Raw genomic sequence first — 20,697 nt, forward strand, 5'->3', positions numbered from 1 at the left:
TAGACCTTGACTATACAAATGGCCAGCAGTGTGGCTCTACACTGACCACAGTCAGTAGCAAACAGTTTGGCTGTATGATCAAGGACTTAGAAGAAACAAGATTGAAAGACTGGCAACAAGGAGGTCTGAGGAAGAGGTATAAGGGATCACAGAATAGACTAGAATATGAGTATATCTGTGCTCCATGTAAGTGTTTAATAAAATGCAGCACTGCAAAAGGAGGCACTTGATAATATTAGTTGACCAGTTGATCTATTTTGTGAATGTCAGTCAGTATATGCCATTGTATGCACAGTGTGAATAGAATAATCGCATGATATGTTGTCCAGACTGCAGAATTTCTGATAGTTAAAGCAATTAATACGTAAGCTAGGAGAGCAAACATAGACCAGAACTCTCCTCATCAAACTGCGTTATATGGTCACTCAAGCTACAAAGAAGTCATGATGGCAGAGGAAGGACTTGTCATTATCGGGTCCCTTACCCAACACTGCTGAGTGTCCAAGCTGCCAACAGCAGAAACTAACAACATGCTCCTGAAACAGGGTCACACCTGAAGGGACCAGGCAGCCATTTAGAAGGAATTAAATACATTGGACCTCTTTCAACTTAGAAGGGATCAGTGATTTTTCTGCACCAGAGGGATTTTCTTTCTTATTCCAAGTTTCTGTCAACACTGTCATTCACTGACTTACAGAATGACTTATTGTCACAGTTTCCACACAACATTGCTTCTGCTAAGGAACCCACACTACAAGGGCAATGAGGCAATTGACTGATACTCATAAGATTTACAGGTCCTGTGTGAGCATTGACCTCGTAAAAAGTGGAATGTCTCATGTTGAAGACTCAGTTGCTATTCCAGCAGGAAGAAAAGTGTGAGTTTGGGGTGCAGTTCTAGAGGATACATAGCATAAGTTCTCAAGCAGCTCCAAATACAGTTTCTCCCATAGGTAGAGTACATGGGTCTGGAAATTAAGAAGTGAAAATGATAGTGACACTTTATACCAATTCACCCAATAAACTCACAATTTTGCTTCCCTGCTTTTGTTCTTGCTAGTTGAAATATCTTAGTATCCAAGGGAGAAATGCTTCTGATGGGACATGGCAATGGTTTCCTTGAACAGGAAGTTCTTGATTTTCTCCCTCTATCGTTTTACCTCTCTGTCCTTATAACTTTTACCTGACTCTCTCTATTCCAGCCACACTAGCTTCCTTTTTTTTTCTTCTTCTTCGTTTTCAATCACACATGCCAAGCACCCTTTGCTGTAGAACCTTTGCTCTGACTGGACCCTGTTCCTGAAATGCTGTACCTCCAAATATCTGCAGAACTAATGAGTACCTTTGCTTCTTTGAAGTCTTTTCTCAAATATTACCTTTATAAAGAGGCTCACATTGAGCATCGTATTTAAATTGAAACCTGCCTTTGCCTTTCCGGGCAATCCTGATCCCCCTTTCCGTGTTGGCAGCATCTATTACCTTTTAACTTAGTGTATGATTTTTGAATTGTTATGTTTATTATCTATCGCCTGTCTCCTCATGGAGGCTGGGATGTTTGTCTGTTTTGTTCATGTTGTGGCCCAAGCACTGAGAACAGTGTCTGACATCTATCAAGTCCTCCGTAAATATTTGTTGAGTGAGTGGGTGAATAGTTAAATTGAGATTGATCCTTGAATTATTGCTAGTTCTAAGAATTCTGAAAAACCTTCTCTGAAAAGTCAGTGTTAGAAACCTGGGTCCTAAGAGCTGGATTAATCCTAGAAACATCCTGCATCTTGAAAGAATTTCTATTTTTGGTGAGGTCAAAGGATCTGAAAGTTGTAAGGGAGCATAAAGGTCTACTCAGTGAACGCACATTTCCTTTCTTAGTACTTAAAAGGTTTAAAGAGGATCTTATTAGTTTTCTGTTGTCCAGGGTTTTCTGATTTGGAAGTTTATGCTTCTGGAAGTTTATAGGACTGGCTTGAGCTTAATTCCATTAAGTGTACTTTCTGTGAAGCTTCCTGGCAGCAGTAATTAGAATGCTCTCTCTGTGTACCCCAATTAAAGTTTCAGGCCCTGATATCACAGGCAATTGGTTTAGAAATGTAAATCAACCAGTAGCTTGTCATTTAAGCTGATGAGATTGGTGATACTTGTGAAGCAAAAGAAGACACGTAAAATTTGTAAAATTATTTCTTTAATACCAAAAAGTAATAGCAGTTAATAATTCCTTTTCCTCCCCCAAAGATGAAAAGTAATTAAAGCGTCAAAGGAGTCATACTTAGTTTCAAATTTCTGGTAGCTTCCTGTTATAACATCTTATTGTTCTGTCTTGAGAACCTTACTTAGCTAATAAGTTGGTACAATGGGGGGGTCGTAAGTTCCTTGAGTGCCTTTGTGTGTCTGCAGGCTTAACTCATCCTCATTCACTCAAGCATTCAACGAATATTTATGGGATGCCTACTCTGTACTAGAATTTTGTGGCAATGCTTAAAGGAACTTAAAGCCAGTTTTATTTTACTATGATGAATATCTCACCAGAAGGATGGCAGTTTATAAAATGTTTATTTTAACTCCATTAAACCAATGGAGAGATGTAAGTGATTTCATGAATTCCCCCAGAGTAGTGTCTCTCTGTCCGTATCTCATCAAGAGACAGTTATAGAAGGCGAAATGGAAAGGATAGTTTCAAGCATATGTGTGTTCTAGGCACCATATTAGGTGCTTCCAATATTTTGTCTAATTTGGTCTTCATAACAACTTTGAAAGAGAGCTCTTATCTCCATTTTAGAGATAAGAAAATAGAGAGTCAGGTTAATTAAGTGATTAGGAACCAGGTCTGTTCTTCTCTTCATCTGATGTAGTCTCTGTTCTGTTTACCTTCTCATGAGAAGAGAGTGTTTAGTTTCCAGTCCAGAGATGATTGATTACTTTTCTATATTTTTTTCTTAAGTCCATATACCAAGGTACATAGATTATCGCCTGTGTTGATTCAGAACTAGCATATTTGATTCAGCATCATTGAGCTGATCTAGATAAATAGGTTTGACCTCAGGAATCCAATAAAAATTTTTTTGCTCAAATGCTAAGTGCTTCCAAGGGGTATTTCTTTTGTAATTGCAATATTTAGGGAAAGAAATATGAACTGTTGTTTTAAATAACTGATTTTATTTTAGCTTTCGAATCTCAGATCCAAAATAGCGAATTGCAATAAATTCTTTGGCTGAGAATAAAACAAACATTGTTAATTTGTGAAAGGAAGTTTTCACATTTATTAGCAACATTTTTTTTTTTCCAACAAAGAGAAGCATACTCTTCCAGAAGGTGGCACTCTAAGAACACCATTTTGGTTTTTGAATTTAGGAGTACAAGGGTACTGCTCCATACTTTGTCGAATGAACTGAACATTAAATTATGACCTGAATCTCTGTCATGCTTCTTTTTGTGTGCATTTTTAAATGTTTAGTTGAAACATAAAACTCTTAGGAAATATAATAAAATGCCTTTAAAAAATTGTGCCTCTTTAAAGATAAGTGAATTGCATACGTTGCATATTCCATATGAACCTGTTCTACTGAAAAAAAAACAACAGGTATTGATGATTATTTTGTTCTTTGATTAAATTGCTGTGTTCCCAAGTTACATTGTTATATTTCAAAACAAAGCAGAAAATTATCTTTCCAGTCACATTGAAAGTATATTAACAAAAACATGTTCCTGCAGTAGAATAAAATTTCTCTGTGAAACAATTTACAGTTGAAATTTTTGATTGATCTCACAGTCAGTACCAAACTCCCTTTGGCTAAGTACCAAAAATAGGTTTAAATTGTTAATCTTAAAATTCTTTTTAATTTTTAACAATATTCCCTTGATTTAATTTCATGTAAATTTTCTAAATGTACCAGTATATTCTCATGAAGTTTATTTGGTCTGGTGATTAAAATCTCTAATGTGTTTTGCCACCTCTCTCTCACACTTCTAAGCCTACTTAGTAAAGAATTCTTCTTTCTTTGTCATTGGTGTCAGTGGTGAACACTGAGTTTGGTATTATAAGACCAAGACTAGACCTGGATGACATCAATCATGTGTTAAGGAAAAATAGTAAAAAGAATTTTATTTCAGCTCTGTCTAGATTGTGTTTTAATATGTATTTCTAAAGATTTTCATAAGCCTGGTGGTTACTTGTAGGGGTATTTTGAGAAATCAGTAAACTATTTCTTAAAATATCAGTTCTTAAGACCAGCTTTTGGTATAATTCTTATTTTGAATCCTACAGCATAAAAGAAAGCTTTTAAAAATACTTGATTGTGTTTGAATCCCTTTAAAGCAACCAGCTCACGGTGACACTTTCAAGTGATAGAATGTTCAGAAATCCATGCCTTGAAAGTAGAACAATCTTAGTCTCTAGAGAGTTCAGGAAGAACACACCTTGAACTTCAGTCCTTCAACAAGCAGAGTGTTATAATGTGGTTCCAAAGGTAGTTCTTTGCAATGTAAGATCTTTATGGAAAGCTCCTTCCTCCACGCTCCCAACCCCTTATTTTTATCTATCCTCATAAAACAGGAATTGTTATTTTATTATTATTGATAATAATATTCAAAATAATAATTATAATGGTGACATCTTTTTAGAGTACTTTTCCTCGAAGAACAATAGACAAACATATCTCATACTCTTTTGTTTCCTCCTGTCCTTCTTGTGAGTTCAGATAGTGTCCCCCTCCCCACTCCTGCCACACTCATTGTCTCTCACAGTTCCCAACTTAGAATGAGAAATTGTGGCCAACATCAATGAGGACCAAGTCAACGTGGCTTTTACACAATTAAAGGGCTGGTTAGATCTAGACTATGCAAGAGTACTTTTAAAACATAAGTAAGTATTCACTTTAAATTTTGAATAACATTTGTTATATTAAAGCCATGCAATCTCAAAAATAATAGGAATATAAAGTCAATATGAATATCGAGTATTTTTGAGTTGTACATTTTTTATTTTTAGGATAAACATGTTCTGGCAGTTGTAACTATTGAGAGAATGCTGGAGAGGCTGAAAAAATCTAATGAACTTTTGGAAACTCATCTTAAAGGACTTAATGAATATTGGAAAAGAAGCGTCTCTTCTTCCCCAGATTCTTTTTCTTGTCTAACGATGAACTTCTTGAGATACTGTCTGAGACTAAAGATCCCACTAGGTAAGTAAGATATACATATATATTATATGTATATAATACATGGCTAAGTTTGTTGCCTTTAATTTTCAGAATAATGCAGAACTTAAATATATATGATTTTGTTTATGTAATAACTTTTTTCAAGACTATTCTAAATCATATCAATAATCAACTTAAATAACGATTAAAAGCGTAAGGAATATCATTGAATGATATTTTTCCAAATATGATGAATCTTGGAGTGGATTTCTCGTTTTATCACATATTGTCTTACAGATTTTTCAGAACACATCCCTCTTCTACGTCCCATGCAGAATAAAAGTCAGCGCCCTCTCAGTGGCTTGCAGTCACCCATGCAGGTGCTCCCCCATGATCCTTCCTAGTCATCCCCCACTAGCTTTCTTCTTGTTTATTCTGCTACAGTCCTTGTAATTCTCCCATAAAAGGGGCAGCCTCCTCCCTCAGTGTACTGTTCTCTTAGCCTGGGATCCTCCTCACCCAAATATCCATAAGACTTCTTTTACCTCCTCTAGATCTTTGTGGAAACCTGCTCAAACATCTGCCACTCAAGAAGGCCTTCCCTGGCCACTTATTTAAAATGGCACCCCCTTCCAGCACTCCCTAGTCACCTTTCTTGATTATCTTCTCTGCCTCGTTTTCTTTCAGCACACTTTTTATCATCTGGCTTACTCTATAATGTGCTTCTTTGTTTACTGTTTGCTTTCCTCTAGCAGAACATAAGCTCCATGATGGCTGAGATTTTCGACCTTCTCCCCCTCTCAGCTGATTCCCTGTTCCTTAGAAGAGAGTCTGGTTTACATCAGTCAGTGAATAGACATTTGTTAAATTTGTCAGTTTTGTGTCTTGTGCCTTCAAAGTAGGAGACAAGTAATCCAGACAAAAAGATAAATTTAGACTCAGATTTCCACCTGACTTTTTATACTCTGCCCATTTTTTGCCTGTTTGAAAGATAAATTCAATTGGTCATTTGTAATGTGCCAAGAATGAGGAATTTAGTCAGTTCCATCTGTATTACAATGAATAGACTAAAGTTGGGCACCTTCAAAGTAGTTGATTTACTTAAAGCACTAAACCTAGTTCATAATTTGCGAGCAGTCTCTGAAGATCCCAGTTGAAATATCTTACTTTTTGTGCATTTGAAGATTCTTCAGATTAGTATTTTATCTGTTGGTCAAGATTTGGTCAAGTCTATTGTATTACTTTTAACAGCTTTTGATTCATTGTGTTGGAAACAAAGCCTCATGTAGCTCTTATTATAATTGTAATTTTACAGATCTTTCTGTGATTATTCCATTAATGATGATCTCCCACTGGACTGTATAATCCGTGCAGGCAAGAATTGTCTTTTTTTTTTTTTTTTTCTATCAGCGCTTCATCTCTAGCATCTAGCAGGGGCCTCACGCATAGTGCACATTTATGAATTTTGAGTGAAGATTGGTATACAAAGAACACTGATATTTAGGGGATTGCTTTTATTTGGTTAAGTCCCTTAAACATTTTTTTTTTCCTGATAGAGTACAACCTCACTTGAAGAAATGTTTTGAAGGAATTGCAAAGGTGGAATTTACGGAAAGTTTGGACATCACTCACATGAAGAGTAGTGAAGGAGAAGTGGTGGAACTCGTAGACACCATTTCAACAGCCAAAGCCAGAGGTCAAGTGGAGAAGTGGTTGGCTGAGTTAGAGAGAGTGATGATTAAATCCATCCATAAGGTAGTCAACTGTATTTATTATTATTTCTAGTAAAGATGATAGAAGTTAATGTATTATTGATAAATGCACTTTTATTTAGACAAATTGAGTCATGAATTACCAATTCAATTGTAACAGATAGATTGAAGGCAAAGATATGGTCTCTGATACTAATTTTGTAGTGACTCACTTGAAAAGTGGGACAAAATGCCATACATACTACAACAAACTTGGGTTTTAGTCATGAGTCTGTCTCATTTCCTGTGCTTTCAATGTTAGACACACTGGTCTGCATGGTCTGTCTTTAGTCTCGCCTTGGAAGCACCTCTCTGCAGTTTCACATCAGTCTCCTTGACATGTATGCTCCTCTGGTGGTTCCTTTTGTTCTGTGAATATATAAATATGTACCAAAATGTTAGAAAATCATAAGTACTTTCTACAATTAACAGTAACTTCATATTTTCCATATCTCAGAAAGCATATTACCACCTCAATCATTTGTAATTATTTTTGTTAGTAGAGAATTTTAAGTTGAGGGAGCAGATAGAGCTTAATTGAGCAGTTAATTAATTTTTTACGATAATGTGGACTTAGCATTCAAGTTCCTTACCAGGAATAAAAATCATGATTGAGCAGGGAAGCATGAGAGAAAGAATGAGAAGGAAATATGGCATCAAGCCCTAATCAACAACAGTTTTCATGAATTTTTCAGATGCTGTCACACATTATTGAAAAATTCACTGGAATCTAGGTGTTTAATGTACATCATGTGTCTTAATGTTCCTTTCTGTTAAATATAATTTTAATATCTGCCTGCTTTGTATTTTTTCAATAGATGCAAAATCTTTTGGACAGGTTCCCATTTCTCCCTATTATGGATTAAGTGATAATGAATGTCCTTATGCGTACTGGTTTCTTTGATTGAATTATTTATTTTCTTATGATAACTTCTCATATGTAGAATCACTGGGCAAAAGAGGATGAGCTTTCGTAGGGCTTGATAAGTATTGACAAGCAGCTTTCCCATTTACGCAGCTATCAGCAGCATTTACGCAGCTATCCCATTTAGCTATCAGCTAAATGCATTTCACTTGGACCACTACTTAGCAGCATTGAATTGGTTATATGGTTTGTTACTTGATGTATACAGTGGTAACTCATTATTTTAGACATATCTAATACTATTTCAACTATTCTTTTAATTTTGTTAGAGTACTCAGAGAAAATATTTTGGTTACCATTTCAGAGCATTAAGATGGGGTGGCAAGTAAGCGGCTAGGAAATGTCTTCCCCAAATGTTCATGTGTAAGTTTGTGTCGGTGGGAAAAATGCAAGTGAACGCAATGTAAAATACTACAGATAGGAGCTGTGTGTGTTACTGTGTTGTGCTACACGTATTTGCATGCTTGAAAGGCTACTGCATGCCTAAATTAAGTGAATTTTGTGTCATTTCTAAATAATAAAAAATCATGTTCTTGGCACCTTTGCCCTTTTATCTTACTGGATTATCATGGGTTTAATACTGCAGTTTGCTGTAGTTTGGCAGCTTGCTACTGCCAAAATATGTTATTTTTTATATATGGCACACACAGTTTAATAACACAATTTAATAATGCCATATATGGCATACACAGTTTTATATACAATATTATAGGACTTTATGTAATCATATTTCTCCTCATCCAACTGTATAGAAATTTGTGATTTAGATTTTAGTGCCTCCCTCCTATTCTCTCCACAGTGTCCTTCTAGAACACATATTTATTCCATCTTTGGCATTTCTCTACTGTACCTTCTATTCTTTCCTGTGTTCCTCCCATCTCTCAGTTTCTCCTTTTCACCTGCCCTTTCTGTGGCTTCCTCTGGCCTTTTACCTTTTCTTTATTATCGATACACAACATTGCCCTACATTTCTATTCAACTCCGTAAATATCCTAGCTAAACTAGAAATCCAGAAAGATTTGCCTATCCTTATGTATTTCTCAGAAAAATGTAATTTTGATAATCTTTTCTGAAATTCAGACATTAACGTGACTATCACCTCATAGATGCTACTATTTTTGATTGATACATATAATAGATTGGAATGTTTCCCACTGATGGCTGATAGAAAAAGTGGATCTATGAATTCACTGAAAACATATGTAGTAAAGTACATGACTTAGGCTTCCTGAATTTAAAGCTCTCAACTCTCCATGAATGAATTATATATCCACCCTGTCATCATAGCCTTGGGCATCAAACTACAGGACTGAGAGGGAGCGAGGTCTGGAAACACAGGAGGAACTTTAGAGGAATTGTGTAGGGTGCTTGAGTGTGCATGTACAAATATACACATGGCTGAGTGGGGATCTGATTAAGTTCAAAGAAAATAATTTGTGAATTTGACAGATCTCATTTTGGAATTATTTGAACTTACGTTTTGTGATTAAATTGCTTGCGTTTGTTCAGTCCAAATGTACCTAGGACATCTTTGGCTACGACTGGCCAAAGAAATATTTCATATAATGTGGTTCACACAAATAGATTATGTATCAGCAAAATAAAATGCTATGTAATATATTTGTTTTGCTCTCAGGTGTATGGAAAAACTTGAAATTGTCCAGTTACATGCTTTAAATCTTCATCATTGGCTAAGCTGTAAGAAGTTGAGCAGTACCAGATAATCCACTCAGGAGTTAGCTCTTCATTTTTTAGCTTGTTCAAGTAAAGTATGAAATTGTTTACCTTTAGCATTTTCTTTTTCAATTAGGTAATTAAAGATGCACTTTTTGCCTATACACAACATGAACGAATTAACTGGGTAAGAGATTGGCCTGGACAAACAGTCCTCTGTGTATCCCAAACCTTTTGGACAATAGAAGTACAAACAGCTATTGCAAAAGGACAAAAGGTAAGCTTTTATTACCCACAGGTTTCGCAGCACTTTTTAAATAGTTATAATTGCCAAAATACAATTATTCTAAAAAAAATAAAGACAATCCACTCAAAAAGCCAAGCATACTGGAGCCTCGATCTTTTTATTATATACATTTTTATGCCTTTAAAAATACAGTAATAGTAGGACAAAGAAATGTCCTAAACTCAGAAAGATTAGGAGGAAAAACATAACATAATTCTCTTTTATATCTTCAGTAAAACTACCCTATGAAGACAAAAGATATTAATTGACTTATTTTGACTATTTTAATTTTTAGTGTACTGATTTTTAGTAAATAATAATATTTTGAATGATGCTTAATATTAATTATTCTAACAAATATATATTTAATATTATAATATTAAAATAATAATATTAAAAACAGAAGCAGCATTTTTATCCATAAGGTAGGATTCCAAGCAGGTCAACTTTTGGTTGACTGATAGGTCAGTTGGAATCTAGCAGTTGCAGATGTTGTTTAAAACCATGAGTTTTTAATGTATTTTTTACATGGAGTTTGGCATTATTGTCTGTAAGGTATTGTTGAGCACTGGTGAGTGTCGGATTTGAGAGAGACTCGTATTCTCTGTAAGCAGGCAGGTCTCATAGAAGAGGGAGCTGAGTGACACATGCTTAGTTCACTCCAACTTACCAACAGGTCACTTATTTCTCCTCTGAGGAAAGGATAAGGGCATAGGGCAGGAAGTCAGGGATTTTTAGGAAAAAGTCTTTCCTCATGGAAACCAGAGCACGGGGAATGAGGGTTTCCCTTACAGCAGTAAGCCCTTGGGGATACTCCTGGGCTCTTGGCTGTCTATGTGCATGTTTCTTTTCTCCCCAGTGGGTCCAGAAACTTCATTTTGTCTGTTTACTTTTAAGCTACCACACAGCCACCTCCCCACACAAAGGGATTCCTCTGTCGCCAATGTGGGTTACTGGGGGGACATGGATCTCGCTCCTTGCTTGCTGGCCCCCCAAACCACCATGCCAACTTTCTCATTCATCGCTATGGGAAATAGAGGGAACAAAGAAGCAAATGTGAGCAAATAAGACAAATTTGTAGGCATCTTCCACATTTCTTCAATTTAAACGTGGTGTTTATTAAACCTCCACCCGTCTGTCAAAACGATATTTTTCTCCGGAACAGGTAGGAGTTGAGGTAGAGAATTTAAATGTAAACCTTTCATGCTTCTACTCATCTCCCAGGCGTAATTTGTATCTCAAGGGACACACAATTTAGGTCATTGCATTTCAATGTGTCCTCTGCTCAAAGCTATCTGCCTACAATTCTTACCATATTGTTCTTACCATATTTTATACAGATACAAATAGATTTTTTTTTTTGGCTTACAACAGTATCCACTGATACCGAGATGAGGTTATTTATTCACTCATTTATTAGTTTACTCCATTTTATCCCACTCGTGTAATATGGTGCACGTATGGAGCCATTCATTCACAGAGAAAGCCAAAATGAGAATGAATCCATGCCTTGAGTGACTACTACTCCAGGGGGACTCAGCTTCATAGACGTAGATCCTCTAAAGCTGTAATTTAGTGGAACTTAGCAATGCTTTTTTGCTGTTACTTGCTGGATTGTTCTCTTCTGTTGTGTTTTGTGATGTTTCACATAGCTAAATTTCATGGAATGAAATTAAGCGTTGTACGTGTCCTTAACAATTAATTCTTTCCTTTTTCCTCTGCTTGTGAATACTCTGCTTCAATATGCCCTTCATCTGCTGTCTGTGTACCTTGTCCCTGTCTGTATTTTGTGCATATTCAGTTTGTTTAGGTTCTGTAGCAGCATCAGGAAGGGATGGCACATCTTTTAGTATTCTAAAGCATTGGTGATTTAATATGTGTTTCTATCAGGGGAGGGTAGCACATGTTTTAGTATTCTGTGTGTTGATGACTTTTTCCTTAATTAATGTGTGGTTCACATTCGAAACTGATATCTTTGGTTCAGTAACTGGAGACTCCTGGCAGCCTCAGAGGAGACTAGACATTTCCATTCTCTGCAGACACTCCAGGTTGTCTGGAACTTGATGCTATGATAGCACCATGTTGTACTGTCCCACTTCCAGAGGACCCATTCCCCTCAGGATCTGTTTCCATTTATTTATTCAAGGAATAGTCACTGTGGAACTAGTCAGTATATGAGCTATTACAGGGGCTAAAAATGAATGAAAGAATCACCACTGTCACAGAGCTTGGGTTGTTGCAAATATTGCTATGATTTTGAGTCAGTTTATCATTGTGTATGTAGAGGGAACTAGGTATGATAAAAATATGATTCCAGACAGGGTTTATTTTGGATAGCTATATAAAGTATTGATAGTTACCTTTAGATTCATTAGTTCACTGTACAGAACAGTTTACAATGAATAAAATGTAACAAAAGTGATTGAATATCATTTTTTTCAATCTAGCTGATCTGAATTCTCATTGATTTATTATAATATAGTTCCTAAAGAACTTAGTTCATCACAGTTTGAAGCTAAATTTTAGTCCTAAATCTGTTTCTCTAGTATAGCAAAATACATTCTGCTGATGTAAATAGTAACAAACTCTTATGGACATATAATTTATACCGTCAGGTCCAAACATTAAAAGTTTAATCTTATGCCTTGTGTTGAACTACAGTATGTGAGAACTGGTAAGGCTCTCAAAGATCCTGACTTTTACTGATTAGGAAACTAAGATGCACCACCTGGGGTAGTTTGTGTTCTTAGGAGCAAAACTATTCTTACTAATCTGTGTACTCAATATACTTAAATTCACCAATTGGCTCCAAGAAGTTAAACACTTGGGGTTATTTAAACATAGGTGGGACAGAATTTTATTTTTCACTACTTATGAAGCAAATTAATAGCAATTAATTATGAAAATGATATAAATGGAAGAGTGTTCAAGCACCAAACTTTTGAAAAAATGACTTCCTAAAAAAAAGGATAAAATATTTCAAGGAGTAATAAAAGTGACCCTTAAAGAAACAAGTCTCCAACTCTACCCTTTAAGCTTTTCTCATCCTTGGAAATCCTCATTTTTAGTTTCATTGCTACCACTTAACCTGGTCCTAAAGGAGTGAAATAAACTCATTGGTGCCCAATGCTTATTAAATATTATTAGAGTGGGGAAAAGTGACCACATCAGCCTGCTGCAGCATATTTACACTTCCCTTAGGCACAGCAGTTTTCATTGATTTTAATTTGATTTTCCTAAACCCTCTTCTCTTTTTCACATACTGATCAGATTTACCCACCAGAAAAGAGACCCCTCCCACAAGAGCCTGATCCTTAGAACTGGCCTTAGCTCACCGTAAACTAAAATGTTAGCTGTTTTGTTTTTTAGGATCTTTACATTTCAAGTGGCACAAATCCTACTCAGAAGCTCACACAGGAGTACTAGAAGGATTCATGAGATCTAAGGTAGAGCATTTGGAATCAGGATCTCAGGGCTTCATCACTGCTGCAGTTTCTCTTTTGTTGTCTACTTTTCATTTCTACTGGTCTCTGTCAGGCTTTTTTCTGCAGTGGGGTGAAGGCTTTCAGTAGCTTCGGATTGGCATTCTGAGAGTCTCCCAAGCCTAGTGAAAAGCACTTTTCTTCCCATCTATATAGCAGTCCCTGGAAAGAACTGTGATTGGCTCTGGTTGGGTCACACATGCCCTCCTTCATGTTGCCTTGGAGATGGAGCAATATGATTGACAGCTCACAAAACCACAAGAGCATACAAGAGCAGAAATGGAAAGGAGGGAATGTTGGGTAGGCGCAAACCATGTATGTCAACTATGTCTGGCCTGATTGAGCTTGTTCACCTAATACTTTTGTAGTAAAAAATTTTTTTGATTATTTTTAAGTTATGTCATATGGAAAATTATAATAAAAATGTAGAAAATACTCTGTATACATGCTAGGTCAAAAATTTTTTGTTCAAAAGGATTCTGATCACACTGAGTAATTATATCTTATTTTCTTTCAGTCTCTTGAGCAATACTTGGAAAAATGTAACAAACAAATTGATGATATTGTCACCTTGGTTCGTGGCAAATTGTCCAAGCAGAATCGTGTTACTCTGGGAGCCCTCGTGGTGCTGGATGTCCATGCTAGAGATGTTCTCACAACACTTGTTAAAAAGAAAGTTAGTGATGACTCTGAGTTTGAATGGTTAAGTCAGCTTAGGTACTATTGGCAAGTAAGTAATATCACTGAATGTTATTACTCAGCAATTTCAGCTCACAGGTATACAATTTGTGCTTGCTAGCTCACATGAGAAATAGTATCAGTAATACAGGATTTTAGGATTTTAGCTGATGGCTGACTATACCTAAAAAGCATTCTCCAGATTGAAGATTAAGGCAGCCAAAAACTATATGTCAAGTGTTTGAAAACTGTGTTTATATCTGTATCCAAATGTATAGTTACATAGAAATACACATACATATATAGATGCACACAAACCATGAGTAATTATAAAAAATTACTCGTTTGAAATTAGTCATTATGCTTGCTGAATCTGTAAAATGTTGAAACTAATCAGTTTATAATTGTGTTCTTAGATTCCTGATGCATCTAAAGAGTGTACAAATCAGACTGTTTTAGTATGATTTAGTCATTAAACTTTCCTCTTGTTGATCAATTGAACTAACCAGAAACATGATCCGGAGGAAGGTTTTTATCGGGGGATCTATGTAGTTGGTGATGTCAGTCACCATCAGGAAGGCAGGAGGAGCAGGAACAGTACAGTGAACAAGGCTGGGCCTGCTGAGAATGGGAAGAGAGAGCTGAGGATTGGAGATAGAGACTCAGAAGTTATCATATTCACTTTTGTGAAAGGCTTTGGGAGGTATGGAGTGGGAAGAGAAGAGTTACAAGAACCAGAACCCTGGAAAACCATATGAGGCCGTGAGTACAGTGGTTAGGAGCTCAGACTGTAGACTGATTGTTTCAAGTGCTACATCCTCCCCTTACCAGTTGTGTGACTTGGGCAAATTACCTACTCTCTTCAGGCACCCGCTTCCTTATCTGTAAAATGGTGATGATGATAATACTCCCTCTACAGTGAAAACAAGTTGAACAAATGATTGAAAATATAGGAGAATAATGAACCATCAAAAAGAGTAAGAAAACAATCTAATTTACAATTGCTCAAAAAGAATAAAATAACCTAGGAATAAATTTACCCAAGAAGGTGAAAGACCTATAAACTGAAAACTATAAGACACTGATGAAAGAAATTGAAGAAGACACAAATAAATGGAAAGATCTGTGTTCATGGATTGGAAGAATCAACATTGTTAAAATGTCCATACTACCCAAAGCAATCTACAGACTTAATGCAATTTCTATCAAAATTCCAATGGCATTTTTCACAAAAATAGAACAAACAATCCTAATATTTTTTTACGGAAACAAAAAAGACCCCAAATAGCCAAAGCAGTCTTGAGAAAGAAGAACAAAGCTGGAGGCATCACACTCCCTGATTTCAGATTCTACTACCAGAGCTAAAGTAATCAAACCAGTATGGTATTGGCATAAAAAGAGACACATAGATCATTGGAAAAGAATAAAGAGTCCAGAAATAAACATACACATATATGGTCAATTACTTTACAACAAAGGAGCCAAGAATATAAATGGGGAAAGGACATTTAATAAATGGTGCTGGGAAAACTGGACAGCCACATGCAAAAGAATGAAATTGGATCACTGTCTTACATCATACCCCCAAATTAACTCAAAATGGATTAAAGACTTGAATGTAAGACTTGAAACCATAAAATTCCAAGAAAACGTAGGTGGTAAGCTCCTTTACATTGGTCTTGGTGATTTTTTGAATTTGACACCAAAAGCAAAGGCAGCAAAAGCAAAAATAAATAAGTGGGACTGTATCAAGCTTCTGCACATCAAAGTAAAGCATCAACAAATTGAGAAGGCAACCTACTGAATAGGAGAAAATATTTGCAAATTATATATCTGATAAGAGGTTAAATCCAAAATAGATAAGGAACAGATGCAACTCAATAGCAAAAAAAATCTGATTAAAAAATGGGCAGAAGCAGCCGCATAGCCCAGGGAGATCAGCTCTGTGCTTTGTGACCACCTAGAGGGTTGGGATAGGGAGGGTGGGAGGGAGACATAAGAGGGAGGAGATATGGGGGTATATGTATATTATAGCTGATTCACTTTGTTATAAAGCAGAAACCAACACACCATTGTAAAGCAATTATACTCCAATAAAGATGTTAAATAAAGCACCTCTTGGACACTTAAACAAATAAATAAATAAATAATGGGCAGAGAATCTGAATAGATAGTTTTCTAAAGAAGACACACAGATGGCCAACAGGCACATGAAAAGATGCTCAACGTCACTAATTGTCAGGAAAATGCAAATCAAAACCACAGTGGGATATCATCTCACACCTGGTAGAATGGCTGTTCTCAAAAGGACAAGAGGTAACACATCTTGGCAAGGATTTGGAAAAAAGGGAACCCTCGTGTACTTTTGGTGGGAATGTAAATTGGTGCAGCCACTATGGAAAACAGTATGGAGACTCCTCAAAAAAACTTTAAAAATAGAACTACCGTATGATCCAGCAATTCCTCTTCTGGGTATTTATCTGAAGAAAACAGAAACACTTAACTCAAAAAGATATATGCACACCCATGTTAATTGCATTATTTTTTTTTACAACAGCCAAGATATGGAAACAAACTAAATGTTCATGGATGGATGAATGGTTAAAGAAGATGTGATATATATGTATATATATATATGTAATAGAATACTAAGCCATAAAAAATGAAATATTGCCATTTACAGCAGCATGAATGGACCTTGAAGGCATTATACTAAGTGAAATAAGTCAGAGAAAGACAGATACCATGTGATCTCTCTTATATGTGGAATCTAAAAAACAAAATAAAATAAAAATAAAAAACAAGCTGAGAGATACAGAGAACAGATTGGGGGTTGCCTGGGGGCGAGGGTAGGGAAGGTGAGAGAAATGGGTGAAAGGAGTCAAAAGGTCAAAACTTCCAGTCATAAAATAAGTAATTCATGGGGATGTAATATACAGCATGGCAACTGTAGTTAATAATACTGTATTGCATGCTTGAAATTTGCGAAAAGTAGGTCTTAAAAGTTCTCCTCACAAGAAAAAAATTCTAACTATGTATGGTGAGGGATGTTGACTTATTATGGTGATCATTTTGCAATAAATATAAATATGGAATCATTATGTTTTATCCTAAAACTAATATAATGTTGTATGTCAATTATACCTTAATAAAATAGTGTTAGCAAGTTTAAAAAAAGAAAAGAGATGGGCTTCCCCGGTGGCGCAGTGGTTGAGAGTCTGCCTGCCGATGCAGGGGACACGGGTTCGTGCCCCGGTCCGGGAAGACCCCACATGCCGTGGAGCGGCTGGGCCCGTGAGCCATGGCCGCTGAGCCTGCGCGTCCAGAGCCTGTGCTCCGCAACGGGAGAGGCCACAACAGTGAGAGGCCCGCGTACCACAAAAAAAAAAAAAAAAAAAAAAAAAAGAAAAGAGAGGTAAAGAATAAATACATTTTCCAAAGTTGTTCTATGGGGAAAATTGAAGCCAGTGACATCAATTACTTATCCAAGGAAATTAGATATTGAATTCTTCTATTGAATTAAGTGATGCCTGAAAAGTGAAATTTAAAGTTGTTGTTTACAACATGGCTATTATTTAAGAGCTTGAGGTTTCATATTATTTAAATTTTTATTATTTAAGCTAACTTCATTTTATCTGATTTGTACTAGGACAATCATTTAGAAACAAAGATGATTAATGCTGGTTTACGATATGGATATGAATATCTGGGTAATTCTCCTAGGCTGGTTATTACTCCACTCACTGACAGGTGTTACAGGTAAACTCATTAATTTAAAGATCTAATTGGAACAACTTTCACTCACTCCTAAATTACTCAATTTTTAAAGCACCAAATGTATCCTCTGTTATCTTTGCCTAGACCCTTAATTCTTGTCTCAACATGACCTTCAATTTCTTTCTCTGCTGGCATCTACCTCTCAGCTCTAGAGCTCTAAGTATTATCAGGTGTTTCTGTTATTTTTTTACTTTGTTCATTTCTCCTTTCTTGAAACTTCTGACTCTTCCTTTTGGATCATTTGAGACATCCTTCTTCCTTCTCCAAGGAATTTTCTAGAATTCTGTTTTCATGTATTGTTTTGTTTCATGCATCATGGTTTCCTGAATGCCCTCATCCATTCTTAGGCTTTAACAGCCTACATTCTGAAGATCCCCAAACCTGTACCGCCAGCCAAGGTCTCTCTCCTGTTAAGTTTCTCCACACACATGCCTGCTGGATATCTCCATCAGATATCTCATAGGTATTTACATGTACATTGTTTTTTATTGTCCTTCTGAATAATAAAAGACCTTTATGTTTAACGCCAAGGTCACATCTCCCATACTCCAAATTATTGTCAAATACTAAGTTAATCTTTGTTTTTTTCATTTTCTCAACTGTAAGTAGTTTATTGACGAAACCAGTCTCAGGATGCAAGCAGAAAGCAATTTTGTTCTTTTTTATCACCATTCTTTTAAACTTGCTCTATCAAATATTTTCCCCATTTCTGGATGAAATCTAAGGTAGATTCCTACTCTTTCTGGCAACTTTAATATGTTAATGAATAGTGTTATTATTTTCAGGTACTAAAAGTCCATTTAGGTCTAAAATGAAAGTTACTATTTTTCAGCCAGTTTAAAACATCCCTTCCCTTCCAGCTCGAGCTTGACTCAAGCTCATGGCCTGCATTTGGGAAGGTAAATGTGGTCAGTCTTTTGTCATTTTTGTCCCTGTCCTTTGCATTCATCCCTCAATAGCTCATCTTTTAGCTCCTCTAGTGTTGGGGGTTGATGGAGGAGAGGAGAAGGAAAGGGAGAGTTAGGTTTATAGGTGACAGGTGTCTTGGGTGACAACTATCTCCTGGCTGTTTAGTGCCTTCCTTGATGGCACAAGTCTAGATGTACCAGATCTCCCAGGGGATGTTTATGTGGGTTCTTTGGGAGTCTGCACTCACCTGCTTCTCCCACCTGCAGAAAATGCCTTCTCTTGCTGGCTGCTGGTGACTTTTGCTTCAGCCTCTGCTGAGGTCCACCACACACTGACCCTCTTCCTGGGGTCTCCTCTGATTCTACATGGGCCTCGTGCATAGGGTCCCATTCAGCTTGACTCAAATCTGGTTCCCTTCCAGTGGGATCTAGATCTGGCCAGATGATACACACATTTGTTTTGCCATCAGTAAGAGTGGATCTTTCTTACCGTCCCTGTTTTCTCCTACTCTGCCATCAGGAGAAGCTGCAGGCATTCTCTTGACTTTAAATATTTTAAAGCTCTCAGCTTGGGGTTTTAGTCAAAATTCTAACACAGAACGACCTGTGTTTATATACCGTTACACATTTTTTTACAACTAATATTTATGTAGGTTTACCAAAACTTTTATCAGTGTCTTTACTTGCCATTGCTTCTTTCTTTGTCTGATTTCTGGTTTAATTTTTCTCCTTACTAGGCAATAGCTTTTAGTAATTGTTCAAGTGAGGCTCTGCAAGTAGTGAGCTATACCAGTGTTTATCTAAAATTACCTCTTTCTCTTCTTCTTCTTCTCTTTTTTTTTCTTTTAGTCTTCACTAGATTATTAAATGATAGATTAGCTAGGTATAAAACTTTAGATGAACAGTAATTTTCCCTCAGCTCTCCAAAGATATTCTACTGGCATTCATCGCTCCTGCTGAGTATTCTGTTATTCTAATTATTATTCCTTTATAGGTAATTTTCTCCATTGTAGTTTCTAAGGTTTTCTCTTTATTGTTGATGTTCACTGGATGTTACTAGATGTGGATGAGTTTTTATTTATCCTACTTGGGACTTTTTCAATTAATATCTTTAATTCTGGCAAATTCTTAGCCATTGTTTTTTGAATTTTGCCTTTTCCCCATTCTCTTCCTTCCTTCTTCTATGTCTTTAACTTTTCTTATAGTTGACCTCTCTCCCTGGGTGATTTCCTCATATTTATCTTCTAGTGCATAATTCTGTTTCTTTAGGTTTTCTCTGCTATTTATTCTGTTTACTGAGTTTTCAAAAGTTCAGTGATTGTATTTATCATTGCTAGATTTCATGTTGCCTCTCTTATGAAATTGGCTTCTGTTTTTCCCCACAATTTTATGATGTGTATTGCTTTTTTTTGGAGGTACGTGGGCCTCTCACTGTTGTGGCCTCTCCCGTTGCAGAGCATAGGCTCCGGACGCACAGGCTCAGTGGCCATGGCTCACGGGCCTAGCCGCTCTGCAGCATGTGGGATCTTCCTGGACCAGGGCACGAATCCGTGTCCCCTGCATTGGCAGGTGGACTCTCAACCACTGCGCCACCAGGGAAGGCCGATGTGTATTGCTTTTTATTTAAAATCTTATTTTAAAAAAATTGCTAGGATACCAAAGAAGGCAGACTGCCATATGTGCAGTAACCCTCCCAGACGATTGTCCAACTGCCTTTGTCACTGCAAGTCTGATTCTTAATTCTGATCTCTCTTTCCAGTTTTAGCTGTGAGCTAAATTTAGTAGGGGTTGTTTCCCGGTGTAGTCTTACATTTTCTCAGCTGTGGAGGTGTCCATGTGGAGCAGTTTTACATTTATCTCTGTGTAGGGCTCTAGGGTTTTCAGAACAAAATTTTAATGTTAATTTCTCATTTTGGGTTAATGACCCATCAGTAATGGGAACTGAATCCCACCCTCCGTGAAATGTAGGTTTCTCGTTGGGCACTGTATGAAGCGTAAGCTTCCTGTCTCTTCCTTAGTTGACTCTTCTTTGTCTCTTGAGTAGGTTGCTGGAGTAATTTTAGTTCCCATTTACACACAAGGCA

The 20,697-nt window shown here is 36.6% G+C and overlaps 1 protein-coding gene across 1 annotated transcript in view; it reads left to right on the forward strand.

Annotated features, from left to right (window-relative positions):
• DNAH7 (dynein axonemal heavy chain 7) overlaps positions 1-20,697 on the forward strand; it is a 306,947-nt gene that overhangs the window by 126,256 nt on the left and 159,994 nt on the right. Inside the window, 6 exon segments of the mRNA XM_032637818.1 lie at positions 4,982-5,081; positions 5,084-5,174; positions 6,689-6,887; positions 9,619-9,759; positions 13,768-13,980; positions 17,578-17,687. Of these exon segments, the coding sequence (XP_032493709.1) occupies positions 4,982-5,081; positions 5,084-5,174; positions 6,689-6,887; positions 9,619-9,759; positions 13,768-13,980; positions 17,578-17,687 (854 nt within the window).

Source organism: Phocoena sinus, chromosome 7 (genome assembly GCF_008692025.1).
Source record: "Phocoena sinus isolate mPhoSin1 chromosome 7, mPhoSin1.pri, whole genome shotgun sequence".
NCBI classification, from domain to species: Eukaryota; Metazoa; Chordata; class Mammalia; order Artiodactyla; family Phocoenidae; genus Phocoena; species Phocoena sinus.